The sequence below is a fragment of the Syngnathus floridae genome, chromosome 8 (genome assembly GCF_059516105.1).
Source record: "Syngnathus floridae isolate MCC-2025c chromosome 8, RoL_Sflo_1.0, whole genome shotgun sequence".
Lineage (NCBI taxonomy): Eukaryota > Metazoa > Chordata > Actinopteri > Syngnathiformes > Syngnathidae > Syngnathus > Syngnathus floridae.
The window spans coordinates 1,736,352-1,754,523 of NC_142420.1; the positions used below are offsets into that span (position 1 = coordinate 1,736,352).

The 18,172-nt window shown below is 42.3% G+C and overlaps 1 protein-coding gene across 6 annotated transcripts in view; it reads right to left on the bottom strand.

The window, feature by feature from the left end:
* Nucleotides 1-18,172, bottom strand: part of LOC148393860 (low-density lipoprotein receptor-related protein 1B-like) — a 131,135-nt gene that overhangs the window by 72,761 nt on the left and 40,202 nt on the right. For all 6 annotated transcript variants that reach the window (XM_088382578.1, XM_088382579.1, XM_088382576.1 and 3 more), the window contains 5 exons: nt 14,108-14,245; nt 6,217-6,336; nt 5,410-5,538; nt 4,114-4,371; nt 3,264-3,426 (listed from right to left, as the gene is read on the bottom strand). In XM_088382578.1, coding sequence (XP_088238704.1) covers nt 3,264-3,426; nt 4,114-4,371; nt 5,410-5,538; nt 6,217-6,336; nt 14,108-14,245 — 808 coding nt within the window. The remainder of the gene's footprint in view (nt 1-3,263; nt 3,427-4,113; nt 4,372-5,409; nt 5,539-6,216; nt 6,337-14,107; nt 14,246-18,172) is intronic.

The following is an 18,172-nucleotide window of genomic DNA, read 5'->3' on the forward strand; positions in this document are numbered from 1 at the left end:
CTGGATGATAAATAAGCCCCCAGAGGTCACGCCATCAAAAATACAATAAAAATGCACATGAATGTTTTGAGCTCTGCTCTGTGAAATGTAAAAGTGCCTCCTTTCATTTCTGAAAGACAAATGTGGTGGAAAGAGGAAATCGTGAAGTGAAAGAATATAATGGAATACCAGAATTACAAATGTCAGAGTGCTGCTTTAGGCACTTTGCGACAATACCTTTTGGTTAATGTCGACGCCTAGCGTGGGAGCTCGAATAAAAAAGCTCCCTCTGATTTGGCCTCACCTATTCAAATCACCCACTGGATTAAGCATCTCCCAATTTAGAGACCTTGAATAAATGAAGTGTATATTTGTTTTACATTTATGTGGCATCATTAACAAGGTGTCTCTCTTTCACAGGCAGTTGTTCCTGCTAATGCTAAGTGATGGATGAGCTGAGTCTCCACCGGCTAATGTAGCTCCCCGCCTGATCGCAGCATCTACGAACGCTGATCATCATACACAAAAATATGTCAAAAGGAACATTGTCAAAAAAGTCTTCCTGATGATTAAAATGTAACTTAGTGTGTAGAATTGGCACTGTATCGATAGTCCTCCTGTTTGTACACCTCACATCACAAGATAATCTGTCAAGGTAATCTTTGGAGACATCCGATAATTTGTTGATTGGTCACAGTGGGGGATTGGTCTTGAAATTGCCTTGAGCGATTATCTTAAACGTGTATAACGGTTTTGAAAAGCACTCGCTCGGGTGGAGCAAATTCCTCGTGATGTCGTTTTGTACACATCCTCGATGACGACAATCTTCTCAGCCAAATTGTTTGCGTACGCATCGGCTATCCTACGTTGGCGCTACAAAAGATTGAACAAACAAAACATCATCCTTAAATGCCAAGAGGACCACCCACGGAGGAGCTCCGATACCTGAAGCGACTCTGAACGCCAAAACAGCATTGTCTATTACTTCAACTGTAATTGTCGGATATTTAAAAAAAGCGTGCTGCGGAGAACCTCGGGGTATGAGAGCACAAAAGAGCTAAGTACCTTTAAAACTGTGTGGCGGTGGGGGTGTTGAAATCAATTCCAAAAGACACAGGGAGAGAATTTCACACATAAAACAGGTGTTATGCAGCACATTTGCCAAAGAAAAGTCTTAATGACTCCCGGCTACAGCTGAAATGGCTTGTGGATTGACATTCTGTCAAACCATATTTGGCCCGAGTGGAGCCGCCATGTGCCGCACTGTTGTTACCGATGTCCAATCGTTATCGAGCTTACCTATCACTGTCACGTTTGTTAATCTACATCCCGAGTTTGGTCCTGAAGAGCCCCTTCCAACACACGATCAGCTCATCAGCAAGATTTGCACGAGCCTGATAACGACCCTGATGTTTTCAACCCGGTGCATTAGGGTTGGAATTAAAACAGGCTGGATAAGAGCTCTCCAGAAGCGGACTCGGGGCACTCCTAGTCTACATAAAAGTGACACCGTCCAAAGCTCTGGGCCTCTTAAACCAAAATCAAACAATGACCCTGGCGCAGAGATCGAGCTTAATGCGCACAAGTCAGGTCAGCGGAGAGAAGGGCTTCCCTCTAAATTGCAGATTAAAAAGAAAAGAAAGGCCGCATCAGCATCAGCAAAGCGTTCCCCTAACAGGTGCACATCCGTGTAGCATGGAAATGATCGCGGCAGAAGGTGCTGAGGCGGAATTTTCCATTCAACGTTCAATTGCGTGGGAAGAGTTCCAACTGAAAACACAACATGTTACAGAAGGATAGAAAATAGCTGCAGAAGTGTGGTCATATTATTGAAATAAACAAATTAAAATGGCAAACAGTTTTAGATATGGCCTTTGCGATTTAAAAAAAACATTTTTTCCCAAAGCAAAAAAAAATGAACACAATATATGGGTTGAAAAAAATAGAACTAGGAAATTTAGTCGTACAAGTGAATATATTATTGTATAATACAAGATATATTGTATATTAGGAGTCACGTCAATATGAATCAATCAATTCGCAGGCACATAAACAAATCTCAAGTGGCAAATGGGATGTCGACATCGGTTCCTCCAGTTGTCTCAACGTAACAGAAATGTGTTCTCCTCAATCATAGGCTGCTTACAAGTGTTTGCTGAGGGAGCCATTTCCATGAAATGTCGAACAACCTCGGTTGTAAGAAACAAGGACGCGGTCAACGCAAGTAAGGGTGAAACTCTCAATTTACCAGATGATATACGGGCCGGGCCGACATTCGCCCGAGATAACGAGCTGAAGCTGACTGAAAGAATGAGGTCGGAGTTTCCGTGGCAGCCGGCAGCCTTGACGTGAATCAATCCCAAATCATGTCATGTTCAAAGAAGCCCGGTGTCGAAAAAGCCCACAGTGAACAAACTCAATTCCGAGGGGGAACTGACTGACTGACAAAGAAGTGATCAGCGGCCCGTAGACCACAAAGACGATTCCGAAAATCCAAATTCCATTTTCTGTTCGACACTTGTTCACTGGCACGGAGCAGGCAAAGACCGAAAACATTTAGCTTACGACTTAGAACCCATTTCATTATGGTAATAATTATTTTTAATTATTGTAGATGAAATAAAACCATCTTGTCTGAAGTTAGTAAGCAAGCCTTTTTTTTTTTTACTCTGCGCTTTCCAATCCAATAGTAAAGCACCAAACTGTTCACACAAAAATCTACAGCTTCCGAAATAAAACTTGACAACCCAAATGAAATTTCAGCTCGGATCGACGCAATTGCTTGGATCGCTTTTACCGGCCAAATCCGACAGTCTGTGACCCTCCGTTGCCAGGCAGGGTTCATATCGGGACTCCACGCACGAGTAATGAAGAGCAAACAAAAAGCAGTTTGCAGATTCCAACGTCAACCGTGAGGAAAGCCTCGTCTTCCTCCAGCCCGAACTTGTTTCTATCTCGGCTGCGGTTTTGATTGGAAACAATCGTCATTCATTTGAATGCACCGTCGCACAATTTGCCCGCTCAAACTGAAAATCCCGCTTGCTGAATTTCCTCACGAAGGATGTAAGGTGACAAGTGTGACAGCAAATGTGTGTCGAGACAGCAGAAGCATCACCGGGATGCAGAATAATTCAAATCCCGTCTTTGTGAATCATTTGTATGCTTCCGCACAAGTCCTTTGTTACACATCGTAATTAGTTCCTTCTTCACTAATTTTCTTTTCTTTATGAAAACAAAACCTCAATATGTGTTTGCGGTGCTTTTGAGATGCAGAATTTGCTCACCCCGTGAGAGGATCCAGAGCGATTCCTTTGGGATTCAGAAGGTCGAACTGGAGGAGAGTCACGCAAGTGGCGCCGGTCTGGTCGCACACGAAAATCTTGTCGCTGACCCGGTCGACAAAATAGAAGTTGCCCGTCAGCCAATCGATAGCCATGTGCTCGGCATCTGGAAGGAGAAGAGCTTGTTGAAAGCGTATGTTGCGCCTTTTAATGTCACTAAAACATCTCCTCTCAAACCATTCGGCATGCAAAATGGCAATCTTCGGAATTTCGAGCAGAGCCCAATTGTGCGTTTCCAAAGCTGAGTGCTTGCTCTCAAAGTGCGGATGGCTGCACAGGCCGACGGTGCTTAAGGAATGTTTCCTCGGGGAGAAGATTGTCTTGAAAGGCAATATCGGGATGTGGAAGCGCCTCAAGATTACACCACCATGAAGGCCACTTCTTTTGTCCAATTAGATTTACAGTGTCGGCTGTCTTATCAAAGTGTCAACGGGGAAATCGGATGGCAACGATAAACGGCGCTGGTGTTTAAGTGAGTGAGTCAGTACTTGACCCAGTTTTTGTTTTTTTATAAAATGCAAGTATGGTTAATTTTTTTTTTTTAAATTGCAAGAGGCTTTCATAGCAATATCATGTCTAAAAAATATGGAATTTGGTCATATTTGGGAACTAAGGCAAACACCCTAGCTATAAATTATATTATTATATATAAAAAATATAGTATTAATATAAAATTTCATATCACCCAAGCTTTTATAGGTCAAAAAATTGAAAACGTGGCAGAGGCACATTTGAAATGTAATTTAAATGTGTTATTGTATACTGTACAATGAAAATAGAACCCAAAACTTACTGTGCAAGTGTTTTTGTGTGACGATTTCCTTTTCCCGCGTGAGTCTGCGTAGATTCTTCATTTCAGCACAGCGAAGTTGCCCCGAGGATTCTTTGGCCAGAAGCCAGCACAGCTTGTCCTGCTTGTGCTGGAAATCCATGGCCAGACTGGCATTGACACTCAGAGACCTCAGGGGCAGGAAGCCCGTTCCGTTTAGATGGCCGATGACAATCCGATCCGATCCGCCCATGAGAAGCACGGGAGGCTTGTCGCCGGGATCTAGTTTGGAGATAGAGAAAGAAATATGCTTGCGAGGAGGCAAAGGAACACTGGCACGATAAAGCAAAGCAAAGAACGGCGTCGCGTAGCATCGAGCTAATAAAAGCCACAATGTAATAATGGAGCGATAATCAAGTGACATGCTTAATCAATCAAGCGTCATTTGTCCAACACAAGTAAAAGAAACGAGAGACCGACCGCATTGCACCTGTGGATAAATCGCATTTTCATCATTTGGAGCTCAAAGCAAAACTATGACTTCAGAGTTGCAATATTTTAATTGGGTTTGACCCCAATGAAAGAAGATTAGATCAAGATTCATTCTTAAATCGCACTGTCGAGTTGTACCTTCCATCTTCCATGGAGTTTTTTTCTTTTTCTTAATACCCTGCTGCTTCTCATCTACTGGCCCCGGAGAACTGTATCTGAAAATTTATATTCATGAGCTGTGGCAAGTAATGGTAAACCAGTCGTTATCAGAGTAGCACTATCCCTCTATGCTAAATGAATATTAATGCGGGCCGGCATTGGGTTCACTTAAGTTTATGGCTTATCATATTCACTTTATTCCTGCTAGGAAAGCATTGGTATTGATTAAAAGCAGCAACGGAGGCGTTCCTCCCTGTTAGGTGAGCTGCGCCGCCAGCCATTTTCAAAATCTATGCCGTTGAGACAACGATAAATACTGTCAATTAATGTTTCTGAGTACAGTTGCAGACAGAGTATTGAATTTCATTGATTATTATTATTATTATTATCGACCACCTAAACATTACATGGCTGTATTCTTTCTAAGTGGGCCTTTTAATTCATTTGGGTGTATTAACACCTCCAATCTGGCATTGGCATAAATCAGGGTTACGGCGGGGATTGTCTCGCCATTAAACTCTGTCGACTGCTCCCACTTCCCTCGTGCTCATTAATTTTATCATTATCCTGGCCTGACCACATCTTGCAATTCCCGCGTGGGTGATGGAGGCGCATTCATCTAGCTTCAACAACCCGGCCGATATGATCTTTGAGAGGATACACGCTCACCTTGTTTGGCTTTGCAGGAGGTCTTGTCGGGTTGCAGGACGTAGCCTTCCACGCAGCCGCAACTGTACGAGCCGTACGTGTTGCTGCAGCTTTGGCTGCATGAGCCATATTGGGCGCATTCATCATGGTCTGGAAGGAGTACAGAAGAAATTAACCGTGCTCTAAAATGACCCAAATACATGAAGTCCACCGAATCGGGCCTCGCTTGCGTGGCCATCGAGTGATCATGTAGTGCATCGGTGTCAAACTCAAGGCCAGGGGGCCCAGATACGGCCCGCCACATCATTTTATGCGGCCCACGACGAAAATGAATTCGACACCCCTGACGTAGTGGATGGCTTCGGTGTCTTTCCCGAGTTCTCCATCACTTAATGTTCTACAACTCAAGTCTGAAAGTCTTGAAGTTGTCCGTCCTGTGGTTAGTTAATCGTCGTTCTGAGAAAATGAAAAAACGAGTGTCCGGCGTTACGTAAGGCTCATTCAGCACCGCTGTAGACTTTCAGTGTTTTTGTAAAGTATGCAAAAACTCTCAGGAGGCACCTTTTGGCATCGAAACGAGATCCCCGACGGCAGAAAGCTGGCTCACGCTGTATTTTGTGATGAGCAAACAAAGCCACAGTAGGACACGTGGCGAAAAAGTGCGCCGAAAGTTGTACGCCGAGGCCAAGAAGGAAAAGAGGCCCCCGCCTATCGACAGATGGTCTCGCATAGCTTCCGCCTCCCGCTATTTCGCCTCGGGGAAAGTCCGATGGAGGGCAAAAGGGGAGACCAGCGTGGGCAAGGAGAGAGGAAGGGGGCGAATCTTACCTCGGCAGCTCGTGCCGTCCTCGCCGACCTCGAAACCGTCAGAGCAGAAACAGAAGGTGCCGTTCCTTGTCATGACGCAGCCGTAGCGACACCGCAGCTCGTGGCAGGCTGACAGCAGCTCTGCGGGGGAGACGGCAACAAATAAAAATGGGAAAATTTAATTTTAAAGTTTTTTCTTCCTTTTGGACCTGTGCACGTTTCTTGTTTTGACTTGACTCCACGGTAAGAAGAAGAATCCGACGGACATATTAGCATGATTTATCGTTAGCCTAATGGCAATGGTGTTTATGAAAAGGATCAAATGAGACATTTATCTCCGTTATCTTCCATAGCCCACGATGGAATGCTTCAATATCAGGGCATTCAATCATCCAAATTGAGATGCTCACTGCATGTTTGTAATCATGAATGTTAATATCGTGTTGGTGTCCTTGCAGGGATCAGGCCAACTCCGACCTTGTCGTTAATCCCGCAGATTGACGATCATCATCAGCATGACAATGAACAGCATTTTATTTGCGACGTCGGCGATTTTAGACTCCCCCGGGAAGTGCTTTGGGATTTTATTATTTCCTGGGTGAGATCAGTGGTTGACACTTGATATGTGTAGACAGGAAGGGAATCAAGCTAACGCTGTCATAATGAATAAACGGGACTGATGTAGGCTCAAGCCTTCAAACAAAGCTTCGGCTGGCCCCGAGACTGATAAACCATTGCTGAGCATTCATTAATGTCTCGTCGCAGACAACATAAAAGCTCCGTTTTTTTCCCTCTTTGTTAAGAATTTAAGACATTCAGCATGGAACACGATGTCTCTTGAAATATAATTCATTTCACGACAAGAATAGGAAGAAATGACACTGAAAGCATTCTTAACTCCTTCGGAATTCACGGCCACATTTTTCGTCATTTTAAAGTAACTGTTGAGTTATGTGCTCAATTTGATATCATATTTATTATTTCTTGGTATGATTGAAAATGACACCTGTGTTAATGAAGTGGGTGTGTTTCATAAAAAGTATGACATGAATTTTATATTTCTATTTACAAGTTTCTGATTTCTTTGCAGAGAAATGTACACAATGTTTTTGTAGTTTTCACTCACTTGCATTTTCAAGGCTACCATTGATGAAGCCCATAGATCTGAGTTTTTTTTTATTTTTTATTATTCAATTGAGGGTCGAGATCACACAGTGTTCGGAATGGAAAGACCTTGCCCGTGTTGTGCTGTGCGGCAAAGGTCGCGCAGTGATTTGCTGGCAGCCTGCGATCTTCCCGCTGTCCCAACAATCTTAGTCAGCGTCTTTTTATTTACTACAGTCAAGTGGCCATCGCAGACAGGTACATTAAATAAACATCAGGACCGATGCCAGAAATGTTCAGATCACTAATTGAAAGTACTTTTTAATACACAGGGACATCATTGTCTATTAAAGTCAAAGTTTACTCTCGGATTGGTTGGAATTTCATCAGCGGGTCACGTTGGGTCGAAATCAACTCTAGCAAAGAATAATTGGTGACTAATAAGATAGAACTGAAGTGCAATTCTACTGTGAATTTTTATTAATATCACTTCAAAATCAAAATTGAGTCGAGAACTTGATTAAAAAAAAACGGTGTTATCCAAAAAGCATTCGACGATGCCGTCGCTCTTTCAGTCGCTTCAGCAACATCGAGAGAGAAAAATAAGAGCTCGTGTGACCTTCACCATGAAATGATGCCAACTAAACCGCTACATGGCAAGGACAGAATCGAGACCGACCTGAAATTGACAGCAAACAAACAAGCATACAACCATACAAACTGCCAACAGCCTTCAACTTAGACATACAATGGATGTTGTTGCAACTATTTTTACAAAGTGAGTCATTTCCAACGCAAACATACCGTAATTACCACTAAAGCACAATTTTGGCCTTTGGTAATTGTCTCAGAGTTTTCTTGAATGTCTTTATTTGAGCTGCTCGATAGCTCAAGTGGCAATTATATCTCACTAAAAGGAGACGCGTGCACTATAGAAGCAACTTGCAAATTGTTAAAAGCTTCTTTCAGAAAATGGAATGACGTTAGCATCAGAAGATAAAAACGTGACGGCGTAGAAAGAAGAGTGTTGCTCATAAACTTTTCAAAATGTAGGCGTTGTGTTTTAAAGAATGTCAATACAGTCAAGGTCAATACACAACTTCATGAGTGAAAGTCTTTTGAGAAACTTCCATGAAAAATAATGAGTGACGAATGAAATGATGCAAATGCTTCTGGGTATTTTTCTAAAAAAAAAAAACATTCAGCTTTTTTTTCTCCTCACGGGTGTGCTTGCTCTTGGCTTGAAGAGCCAAATTCCATTTACAGCAGTTTTACAACCTTTCAGGGCAATTAACACAATCCGTACAAACGCTTTGTAGCTTTAAATGAAAAGTGAGCGGTATTCTCGATTGTGCTTACAGCAAACCGGCGGGGTGGGCTGCCGATGCCTTCAAGGTTCAGGAGTTTTTTCCCCGTTGGGCTTTTTTGCTTTTACCTTTGATTGATGACCTGACGCCTTTTCTTCTGACTGATTTGTTTTATATGGAAAAAGACTGCAAAAGCAAACGGATCTCACTCAGCCACATCTGATACCTGAGCAATCTTATCGTTGCTGACCTCAAGGATCCAAAGATATCACAGTTGGCTTTTCCCTGAAACAAACTTGGCAAATAAAGCCATTCATCTGTTCCGTTTCAGCATGGCTTAGCCCGTTCGGGGTCACAACGGAAGCTGGATCCAATCGCAGCTGATGGTGAAAGGCCGATTGTTTTCAACACCGCCATCAAGAAACTACAGCCAAAATTATTTGCAGATGGACACAATTCTCATCAATGAAAGGATATGTGACGACTTACTTGATGCATCACACTATTAAGTAATCATAAGTAATGGGACAAGTAGCCACTCAGTTCTTCCATGGCCTGGTGGGCACGTATGGTTGCCGAGGCAACCGGCATTTACTGATGCTGTGATTCATGTTAAAAGCAGTGGGATGGATCATTTTGGGATCCATCCACTTGCTGTGCAGCAATTTGCCTGAATCATTCCAGGCTGGTCTAACACACTCTTAACACCTAGCTTCCAGGTGCACGCTGGCATTTTTCTTTCGATACCGGCTAAGAAAATGATGACCTCTTATCCGAGTAGAAAATAGATGTAATTCGAAGCCTTCGTAGGGGATATTTATTCTTCTTTGTATAAGTTGACTTCTTCAAATGAAGATAATGCACGTTATAGTTTTTTTTTTGTACCTGCGGGAATAGTTGGCAAATTGGAACTTGAGATATGCTAATCGCGATAGCGGAAACAAAATACAAAGAAATCCATGGAGCGGGCCTTGAGCCGGCTCTCCGCAATCATCCAAACAGATGGCCTAGCGTGAATGAAAAGAGCGGCGCCGTTCATGTGCCATCATCGGAAGAATACAGTCACATGGCCCCATCTGGCCCAATTAGGACTTCCATTCAATTAGAGTCAAGGAATAAGCGGCTTCCCAAAACTCCTTTTACAGTCACCTTCTATCACTGATGAGGGACCTGTATGTGAACCAAGGGCAACAAATGAGATGCACCCAGGATCTTTAATGAGTGGCTTCCCCAGCTACTAATTAGGAGCTTTCCCTCGTTCGGTTGGTCTGAAACTGGAGTTGGAGCTACAAGATTGATTTCAACCAGGATGAAATTGGGTCAAATATTCCCAGGGGTTCCAAAAGTCTCAAATTCCCAGAAATATACCAGGGGGGTAATATTTTCCTAAGAGACAGTTTATGATTGCGATGACACTATTTATTATCGAGGTCGTGGAGAGAAGCTTAAGTGTGTCAGCTTTGACGTCACATTGTGTCCGAACTTCAAGCTGGAATGTAAACGGTGAGAATACTCGGCGTTTGAGACTCCCTGATCTAGCCGTCAATATTTGCGGGCGTCGGGATCTCCCAAGCAAACAATTCAATTTTAATTCCGAGCACTCCAGAGGAAGGCTATCTCGTGTAACCGTTTGCCATGACACCAGATTGTTTCCTCAAATCAGGGGGTGCGCTGACACAGATGACGATATCTCGACAGTGCGAGAGAACAAAGCGGGACGCATGAAATATTGATCGGCGGCGTCTTCTCGCGTTTGGAGTGCAAAGCCGCCCAGCTTGGCACCGAGCCCGCGTTGCGCTTATGGGGATAACGAGACACTGTGTCAAAAATAGATTCATTCGAGTTTTACTTAACGCGTTGGCTCAAAAGCCGCATTAATGGAGGCAGATTCAAGAAATGAAACACTCGAAAAGGGCAAGGCAATTTTCTCGGACCAGCGGAGTGACTGCTTACTGTAAATATTCCATTAGCGCCGTAGCAATTTTCACATCCTATGGTCTCCCTCGACAAGGATGCCTGATATATTTACAAGCTGAGAAACATACAAAAATATATCAACGGGCCTTCTGAATAGTAATAGAAGCATCCATAATTGAAGGCGACTTCACTGCAGAGAAAATACGGTGGATTGAACCAAAAGACAAAAAAAAAAATACTGCAGTGAGTTCGGGGGAAAAAAAGTGATTTCAAGATGATTGAGCGAATAAATCAAAGCAAATAATTCATCCAATTTGACAACCTGGGATGTAAATGTACACAAGTTCATCTTAGTCTCTTGGTTAAGATGCTACATCTGTTTCCTTTGTGAGGGAGATTGATTTGTGCGAATACAATCATGCCAAATCTCCAAAGCGCATCTTGCCAAGCTTCAAAGTGATGAACGTGCACATCAATCAACTTTATCTGAGCCGATAAAGGAGACGTGCCAAAGGAAGAAGTCAAACCGCCGGCTCGGAAAGTGCGGCGGGCCTCAATCGGCCTTTGCGCCGAGATCTGATCATTAAAAGCAATGAAGAAGCTCGTGGATGTCTTGCGCAAGAGATTTGTAAACACATTGTTGCTGACAAGGTGCTTAGTCTGAGAACGACGTCATGGAGATCTGCCGTACGACTTTTTCACCATCTCATCATTTATGGGTGTGGCCGGAATCGCAGCTGGTAATGCGCTTGAGCTTTGATCGCCTAACGTTTCAAGATAATCGCTGAGGAGAATCTTGATGACTGAAAGGAATGAAAAACCAGCGAGAACACAACGGGTGGGGCGGAGTGCACGCTTTTAATCCTGCGGAGGTCGACTTGTTGCCGAAAGGAAGGACGCGTTGAAATGAATTTGCATGAAGCATTATTAATACGACATCAGTTGCTATGCTAATCAATCCGAGCGCTGGATAAGAATTCCTCCACGAAGCCGCGTTGGGGCGATACTGTGGCGGATTTGCCAGCCAACGTGACACTATGGGCTCCCACGCACTTGGACGGTCTCATCTCAAGCGTCATTAAGTCTCGGTCATGACATGCTGAGGCCGCTTTCTGCAGCTCGCCTTTTTCCGCCACGTACTAATATTGAGTGTTTCCTTACAAAGACGAGCAATCAGACTTCTCGAAGTGATGTTTGTCGCCGTATGAGCTGAGACGAGCTCGCCAAGCAAAGAAAGTCAAAGGAAAAAAGGTCCAATCAATGAGAGCACAAAAACGATATGATGAGTGAACACTCAAGGGCGCAACAAGTGGAACTAAATGGCGAATCACTGAGCTCGCTATGTTACTAAGGGCGAGAGAAGTCTTTTGCTTCAATTAGTTTAAGGTTCAGAGTATCAATTCGTCTGTTCTGTGAATGTCAAAGTGAAATTGGACTTTGCATTTGTCATGTCTCAATTCTTGTTGTTTGAAATCAACTTGCATAGGTCAGAAAACGAGTTCAATGCAATTATTCCAAAAAATGGAAATGAGTGGCAAATATCAGGATCCATAAATACAACTTGAAGATTTCTGAGAGGTTAGCCAATTCTCCAATTAGGTTGAATTTTCTTTATGAGTCGGCTTCATTTGCAGTCTTGACCTGTGTCAAGAGGGCATTCCAACTCGTTATTGCACAAGTTGAATGACTTGGCATAAAGCAGCTGATGTGATCCAACAAGCAAATCTTCCCTATTATCATATCAAACTAGAAGACAGCAAATGACAGAAAGTAATAAAGGACTAGAACATTTAATAAAGCCCACATTCAGAAAAAAAAATCATGTGGAGCAACATTTAATCAAATTTTTTTTTCTTATTTGAAAAGCAATATTTAACATCGCTTAGAGTGTCGTGTCACAAATGAAGTTATAAGTAAAATATCAGCTTATTTATCATCCAGCTGTGTAATTTCCTGTGCCGTTCACCGACCGGGCTGCCATATTAAGCATGCCCAACCGTGACCAAAGTTTCGGCTCCAATTGGGAGTCAAATGTTAAAATGCATTTCATCACAAACAGCCTTCAGAAAATTTCTAAGGGATGGAACGTATTCAAATATTCCTACAAGGTCTTTCGTTTAAGTTAGCATTTAATGACAGTGTCAAACCTATTTAATGTATTTCAAAACAAATCAACAAACCGCTTTACCGGGTCTTTAATATTCACTTTTCGTCCGTAGCCAAATTGCGCTAAATGGTGTGAAAAAAAAAAAACGTGCGAAATGTCCTCGTGGACATGTGACTGGGAATGAGCACGTTTCTTGAAGGTGAATTAAAAAAGAGTTTGGTGGGTTTCCATCTGGGCACCTTCACTCAAGTCCCCTCGGGATGTGAGCATGTATATTCATAAGCGGTGGGCGGGAGAGGTAGGTGAGGGAGGGGCAAGGGGGGGAGGAAGAGACCCAGCTGGTTGTTTAAATCTTCTCCTTAGTGACCTGGATTCCGTCGGCTCCTGTCCGTGCGACGAGGCGCACTGTACGTGCGCGGCAAAGCAGATGGTTGGCACCACGCCGTCCCAGGTGGCCCTAATGTCAAATGATTTCAGGCCGTAAACTTAGTCGCACTGCGGAAAATGTGCCTCCGTGACGAGAACCACCCGAAGCAAACAAATATTGGAGCTTTGGTGTTCGTCTGATTTATTTTTTTTTCTTCCTTTGGATTTGTTGAGTCGATCAAACGTCCTGAATTTTGCTGGGGGAATATTATTATTTACACATATGGCAAGCCGTGTGTGAAACAAAATTTGATTTTGTGGAATACTTGGGGAAAAAAAAGCCCCTGAAAAGGGCCATCAACAGTATTCTTAGAGGTCACCTTTGCAAAATAAATTTGAAAAAGAAATAAATATTAACCAAATAAATCTATGTTGTTAATAATGAAAGAATGAAAACTGGCCTTGAAAGCAAACAATGTTCAAGATATTAAAGTATGGACGATAAATGTCATTCATTCAACATTCATCAGGCGCTGTTGTAATTACATTTAGATGTCACAGATTCGAGTGTGTAAAAATGTTTCAAAAAAAAAAACACTGTGCAGGCTCGTGCATTAAGACTGCCGGCCATAAGCTTGACGTATGACTCGCATCATCTAATGGAGCGATTTTAATGGCTCATCATTGAAAATGTAATAAAGCTCACTTTCATTTTGCGCTCGCACAACCTGGCTGACAGCATTTACGTCAGAGAACATTTTGTTTCAATTGCATACATTTGATTTTTTTTAATGTTTTAAGTCATCCAGTTAAGATCTCAAGTTTGTTGTGATTAGTATTGAAAAACCGCTTTAAGATGAAACTGAACTACCCGAGTGGTTAAAACAGATCTCACTGGCATGTTTAATGAATCCCCTAAATAGCTTTTTTTTACTGCCTTGTGCAAGAAAATATGAGGACTCTTGCACATCAACTGCGGGGAAAAAAAAAGCGTGCCCAATCGCAAATAAATTACAGAGTCATATAAGCGGTCACAATCTTCCAGACGCAGACCAATCTGTTTGCATCTGACTTTTTGTTTGCTCATGTAAAACTGCAGTGATGTTCTGACCTCGACAGTGGACTCCCTCATCGTAGCCGTCCTGGCAGTCTCTTGCACCGTTGCACAGTTTGTTGAAATGAATACATTTTTTCGTCCCGATGCACTGGATGTGATTGAGCGGACATCTGATCACGACTTCTCGTGCACCTGCAAAAAAAGCAAATGCTATTAAAGATCTGCTAATCAACAAAAGTCAATCATTCATATTTCAAAATTCCAATATACCGCAAAGAGGGGTTAAAAAGCAAAGCGTGGAGAGTCTCTGTTGCAATAAATGGTGTGGTATTTAAAAAAGAATGCCGCTGTGTATTCGGTGCCTCAAAACGAACCCCCGATACGTCGGTTTGCGATTGTGCTGGACTGAGCTCCAGCTCACCCGCCAGCCTACTGAAGAAGTGGAAAATGAATACGGCATTGTGTTTAGCATTTCCTTTCTATGCAGGAAAAAAAAAAAGGTTTCCCTCTTTTGAGATCCCCTTAAAGGATAAAATATTTTTTGTGGGAGCCAAAGTAACCTCAGTGTATGCAAATACATTTCTACTTCACAGCCTTGTACATTGGAGATGTTTGCACAATCCCTTTTCAAAAAGGAGAAAGATAAAGTCCAAACTCCCGCCGCCAGTCGGGCGCACACACGGCGGAGAGCAGCTGTTTAAGGATTCATGAGGCACATGGGTGACCCTCACTCATGTGGGAGCAAATCAAACACAGCTGACCAATGTTTCGCATCTCTACCTTAACTACACCAACATGACCATTACAGAGGCACCGCTGCGTCCGCCTAATGGGAAAGATTTATCACTCGAGCAATCTGGGAAGTTATCCGGCTCGTAAGAAGTCACATATCAGCACACACGGAGCATCTCGCGTGGCTGACGACTTATTCAAAGCGTCCATTTCTATTTTGTGAGGGACAGACTGTTTGGATGAATGTGCCCGTTCCAATGAGGGGCTGTCACGCCGTGTTGATTTACACAAAAGCCAGCACGCTGCCATGGCTGCCGTAATGGCACAATAAAGACTCGGGCTTGTTTCTCCTCCCACGCATTTCTATGGAAATGTTTCAGGGACCTTGGTCCTTAATGAATATTACTTTGCCGTCATCGTCTTTTTAGTAGCGCAGTTTTACACAGTATTGTGTTAAGCCAGTGCCCTTGTCGTTAACAAATGGAAAAACTGTTTATAAGACATTTTGCATCGCACACACACACCTGATAATTTGGTAAAAGACTTAATTTGAGACCAGCTCAAAGCAGGTCTAAGTTGTGGCGCAATGTTGATGATTTTCAATTTTCAGCGGTATTACATCAGTGTAGAAATTAATTCATTGACATTCATCCTTATTATATTTTAAAAATATATATAAAAATATATTTTTATATATATATAAATACCACATGCGGCATAATCGGTGCGTGTAAAACCCACACAGGTGCACGATCATCTGTGTTCACCCCCACAACAGCACAAAAAGGTCATTTCTGTTTGCAAAATATACAAAATGTATTTCAGAATTTTCCAATATCCAAGTAGCACAAGAGCTGTACTTCGATGTGTACTACGTTCTGGCAACAAAGGGCATTTCTCTCACGAGGGAACACACAGTGTCCCGGACCATTCAACACGTTTGGCAAATGTGCTATTTAACGCACAGCTGTAAAGGTCCCTGACAAGCTAAACGCGTTGTCAAGCTCTCTCCTCTCCGCTGGCCACATGGGTTCTAATCTAATGTGATAAGGGGAGGATGGCAAATGAATATTCAGTGGTTCGGATCTGTCACGCAAAGGTTCACAGATGCTCTCCCAACGGTTGCTCTTCCCGCGACTCAACTTTGATGAATTAAAGCCAGACGTGTAGTACAGTAAAAAAAATAAAATAAAAAATCACTTGTAATCGTTTTTGAGAGGTATGACACGAGCCGTTAATGTTTTTAAATGCTTCCTCGAACAAAGGCGATTGAGGAATTTTGAACTATGTACCGTGAATCCTGTACGTTGGTCTCTGATGCGTTGATTTTCATTTTTTCCTGTCAAACGGTGACTTTGAAGATGTGACGTGATTCTTTTAATATCACTCTTGGTGGAAATCTGGATTCGACGTATTTATTTCCTGACGGTTGTCGTTTTTTATCCCTTTTTTTTTAACTCTGCCTGATGAAGTTGAGGATGATTCAAGCAGACACTTATTAGTAATTACGTTTCCAAACATCACAAACTAATTTGAACAACTCCGAGGTAAAGTTCGGCAAGGTGACGGCAATTAAAAAGCGTGGGTGCGCATGAACATCTTGGACGCGTCCGTCAGGCAGAATCAACATAATTAGCCGTCTGCGCGCCTCATCGGTATGCACGAGATTTTAAATTACTCTGTGACAGACTAAATGTTGTTTTGAGTCCCAAGACATGTTTGAATTGATCAGGTCGTGTTTAAAATCGTGCACGTGCTTGCTTACTCTTTGCTGCTGTTCACTGAAAAGGATTAGAACCTAAAGAATAAAATCAAATGATGAATTTGACTGGGTTTAGGTTTGGATCAATTGACTAGATGCTGAGATGAAATGGGCAAATACTCCAAACAGCAGCTTAATCATCACCTCCACTAAGAGGCAAGACAATCCCCCGGCATATAAAAACAGGAAATATATGCGCTCGCGAGCAGAGCGAGAAACATTTAAGTTCTCCGTCAATATTTATTCAAGTCTTTAATAACACAGTGATAAATTTGAGGAAAACGGTCCTGCCTCGTCAAAACGCGGCACATACATTAACGGCAAAGAAAGCCACCGGGCGATATCAACAAATATCATGAATAAGAAATATGGGGAAAAACCTTTTTCAATACGTAGAAAAGAAGGAAAACGTGACGTGTCGGTAAAAGAGGGAGATTGATGAGCCGGACAGAACAATGGAATGGATTCGTTCGTTCAAATTCAATATTGCAGCAATAATCTATCTGGTAGTAATGAGGACATCAGATTTTTTTGCTTTCATAAAAACCTCGCAAACGATTCCATATCTTTGTAACGGACTTTCTTTGGGCATTAATAAATGAGGCCACTGGTGTGGAAGAATCGTCTCAGTACGTAGAAGGAATTCATACTTAGCTTCATTTAAATGTGCGGATTGGAGCCGTTATACGGGAAAAAGTGATTCTTTGTCACAAAGGATGCGTTCAATACACGTATTCTTTGTTTAAAGGAGGATTAGTTATGGATCACTGAGGAGGGATCAATGAAGTCTTATTAGAATCTCACAAATTGGCCTCGCTGGATATAAATGACGGCCACGTGAACTGGAATGTTTATTCATTAAAATAATGGTGAGTACAGCTGTGGCAAAGGGACTGCAAGTTCATTTGAAAGCAATCTGGCACAAACAAGAGATGTGTTATGATGTGAAAACAGAACCTCTGACAAAATGTGACAAGAATGAACAAAAAAAACAAGTTGAATCTTACAGCGTTAATGGGATGGAGAGACACAGGTGGGAGAGCACAAGAGAGGGCAGGGAGCCTTCTGAGGCGGCAAAAAAAAATCATTAAAGAAAGCTGCCTCACTAATCAAACAGTAGGTAGAAAATGCCAAAGGAAAAACAATACGAAATTAGCTGCCTTACTAAAATATGTCGAATAGGCAAGGACATTTGTCAAATTTATAAAAAAAAATGTAAAAAAAAAAAGTTTTAATTATTGTATTGTTTTTTTTGTATTGTAAAAAAAAAAATATTCAAAACATTTGCAAAAATCACACATGGATTCTTATTTTAGATGTACTCAATGTTATGATCTGTGTTTGTTTTTTCAAACTTGATATGAAAAAACTTCTGTTTTGCGATTTGAGCTTGTATCTCAAGGCGACGCCGTACGAGCTGACCGGTCGTTGATCGTGATGCTCCTGTGTGGCTTTTATTCAATTTTGAGCTTCATTGACCTTCGAGATGGGAACATCATCAAGCAAGTCATCGCAAAGGCTGCCAGTGTTTTCACAAGGTGATTGAGAAAGAAACATTCAATTATTCGTCGCTAATTGCTTCGTGCGGAGGGGGAAAACATTCCAGCGCTTTACGACTTGCTTAA